This window comes from Vigna radiata, chromosome 3 (assembly GCF_000741045.1).
Source record: "Vigna radiata var. radiata cultivar VC1973A chromosome 3, Vradiata_ver6, whole genome shotgun sequence".
Classification (NCBI taxonomy): domain Eukaryota; kingdom Viridiplantae; phylum Streptophyta; class Magnoliopsida; order Fabales; family Fabaceae; genus Vigna; species Vigna radiata.
In genome coordinates, this window is record NC_028353.1 from 10,263,390 (window position 1) to 10,265,576 (window position 2,187).

General features: G+C 44.8%; 1 protein-coding gene across 1 annotated transcript; it reads left to right on the forward strand.

Moving 5' to 3' along the window:
* Nucleotides 1–318: 318 nt before the first annotated feature.
* Nucleotides 319–1,749, forward strand: LOC106757797 (actin cytoskeleton-regulatory complex protein pan-1). Its single transcript, XM_014640595.2, has one exon. It carries the CDS (start codon nt 397–399, stop codon nt 1,300–1,302), a length of 906 nt encoding a protein of 301 aa, XP_014496081.1. The 5' UTR covers nt 319–396; the 3' UTR covers nt 1,303–1,749.
* Nucleotides 1,750–2,187: the final 438 nt, after the last annotated feature.

Genomic DNA, 2,187 nt, shown 5'->3' on the forward strand with positions numbered 1-2,187 from the left:
TGTACCAAAAGTCTAACGCTGCTCCCTGGCTCTGGTAGAGGGAGCTCCCCAGTGTGTTGTGTGTACTGACTTTGTTAAAATTTAAGTTAAAATTTAAGCAAAACCTAAAATGGAGAGAGATACGTGCTTTGAAGGAGAAAGTTTAATTAAAATGATTGAGAGTGTTTTCGGAATAACATAAAGTCACCTTTTTCACATCAGTTTTTTAATTAAAAAATAAATTAAAGTGAGCCAATAGAATGCCGACATATGGCGTTGGCAAATTGTTGTCAAAAATTGGTTGTCGACCTATCGCGATCCTATAAACAATATCATATTTCACAAAAATTATGTTCTGGTTCTTTTCCGAGTACTGAAAGTTGTAGCTATTGAGAAGCGCACAGAGAAGAAAGAAAGATGGCGTCATCGCGTCCACCACCGTCGAAATCAGTGGATCTAGACCTCACCATCGTGGCGGCGAAGCACCTCAAGAACGTCAACTGGAAGAACGGTGATCTGAAGCCCTACGTCGTTTTCTGGGTGGACCCCGAGCGGCGTCTGGCCACCAAATCCGACGACTCCGGCAACACCTCCCCGGTCTGGAACGAGCGCTTCGCCCTACCCCTCTCTCTCCCCCTCCACGACTCCTTCCTCACCCTGGAGATCTTCCACTCCAAACCCTCTGACACCCTCAAACCCCTCGTCGCCACTCTCCGCCTCCCTCTCAAGGACCTTCACGACCTCCAGGACTCCACGCGCCTCCGCAAGTTCCCCCTTTCCCGCCCCTCCGGCCGCCCCCACGGCAAGATCCACCTAAAGCTTGGCCTCCTTGGCCGCCCCCAATTCCAATCCCTCGACTATCTCAACCCTAACCCTAACCCCACCCCCAATCCCAGCCCCAACCATAACCCTAATTTCGTCTTCTACAGGGGATATTCCCATTCCCATTCCCCTTCTCCACCACCATCTCCATACCCCTCGTACCCCTCTTACCCCGATTCTTATAGTTCTTCTTACTACCCTGGTTACTATTCTGGTGCTCTTCCTCCTCCTCCTCCGAGACCCTTCATCGACCGTTACGCTGGGCCCAGCGGTCCTTCTGCTCCGCTTGATTATTCCACCTCCTACGATCCCAAGCCCAGGCCTTCCAAAATGGGTCTAGGCGCTGGCCTCGCTGTCGGCGCTGTTGCTGGAGCTCTCGGTGGGCTTGCTCTCGAGGAGGGGCTTAAATACGAGGAAGACAAAATCGCGGATAGGGTCGAGAACGACGTCGCTGCTAGTATTGCGCGCGACGATTACAGCGATTATCGAGTGGATTACTGAACCAAACAACTCCTACTGGCTTGTGTTATCGTAAGGTTTCAAAATTCATAAGCTATCTCCGTTTGGACTCGCTCTAATGCTATTCCAGTATATATAATAGATATATATAACTATTACATCTCTATGTATATAGTTTGACTGGGTGTTGGATTGATGAATGCATCGGTGATGTTTTACTTGCTGTTTGTCGTGATTTGCTAATGTTCTTGCGGCTTTTTATATTTGAAGTGAAATAAAGCTGATTTCGTCTGATGATAGCAACGGGTTTCTTTCGTTTTCATTCAGATATTCGGCGTAGTTCTGTGTTAATTACGAATTTTGCGTTGTGGGTAGCGGATAGGCTTGGAAAGTACTAATATGTTTATTTTTGTCACTGAATTGGTGAATTTGTAATTTTCTTATGTCTCTGTGGTTATCTGGATTCGAATAGGTGTGTAGGATTATGTTGCTTTGTTTGTTATATATTTGTTGTTTTATGTTTTGATCGTATCTTCTATTACAACTTGCAAGCATTGTCATCGGGGAAGTAAAACAACATGCTCTTTTTTGAGGTTTGTACTAAGTTGAATGGTATATAGAGTAATACGTGATGGTTTTTAACCCTGTAATGTCTCATTTCACCAACTCAGTTAGTTGCTTCCTTCTGGCCTTCTTTGGATTGAATTTACAAGATAATGAAATTTAGTTTATGAGAAGGATTTACTTTTTTTTCTCCTTTTTATTTCTGTAAGTGCGTGTAGAAACTACTTATCCAAACGTGGCCTTACTCATCATAAACCTAGAAGTGGATTATCTGGGGTTGATGAGCAAATTGTCCCACTACAGAATATCTTTGTTTAGTGCTATTGGATCAATCATTAGGACCGTGTAAGGGTTGTCAGGATG

Coding starts and splice junctions, on each gene's coding strand:
- LOC106757797 (XM_014640595.2), top strand. CDS start 397: ATGGCGTCATCGCGTCCACCACCGTCGAAATCAGTGGATCTAGACCTC.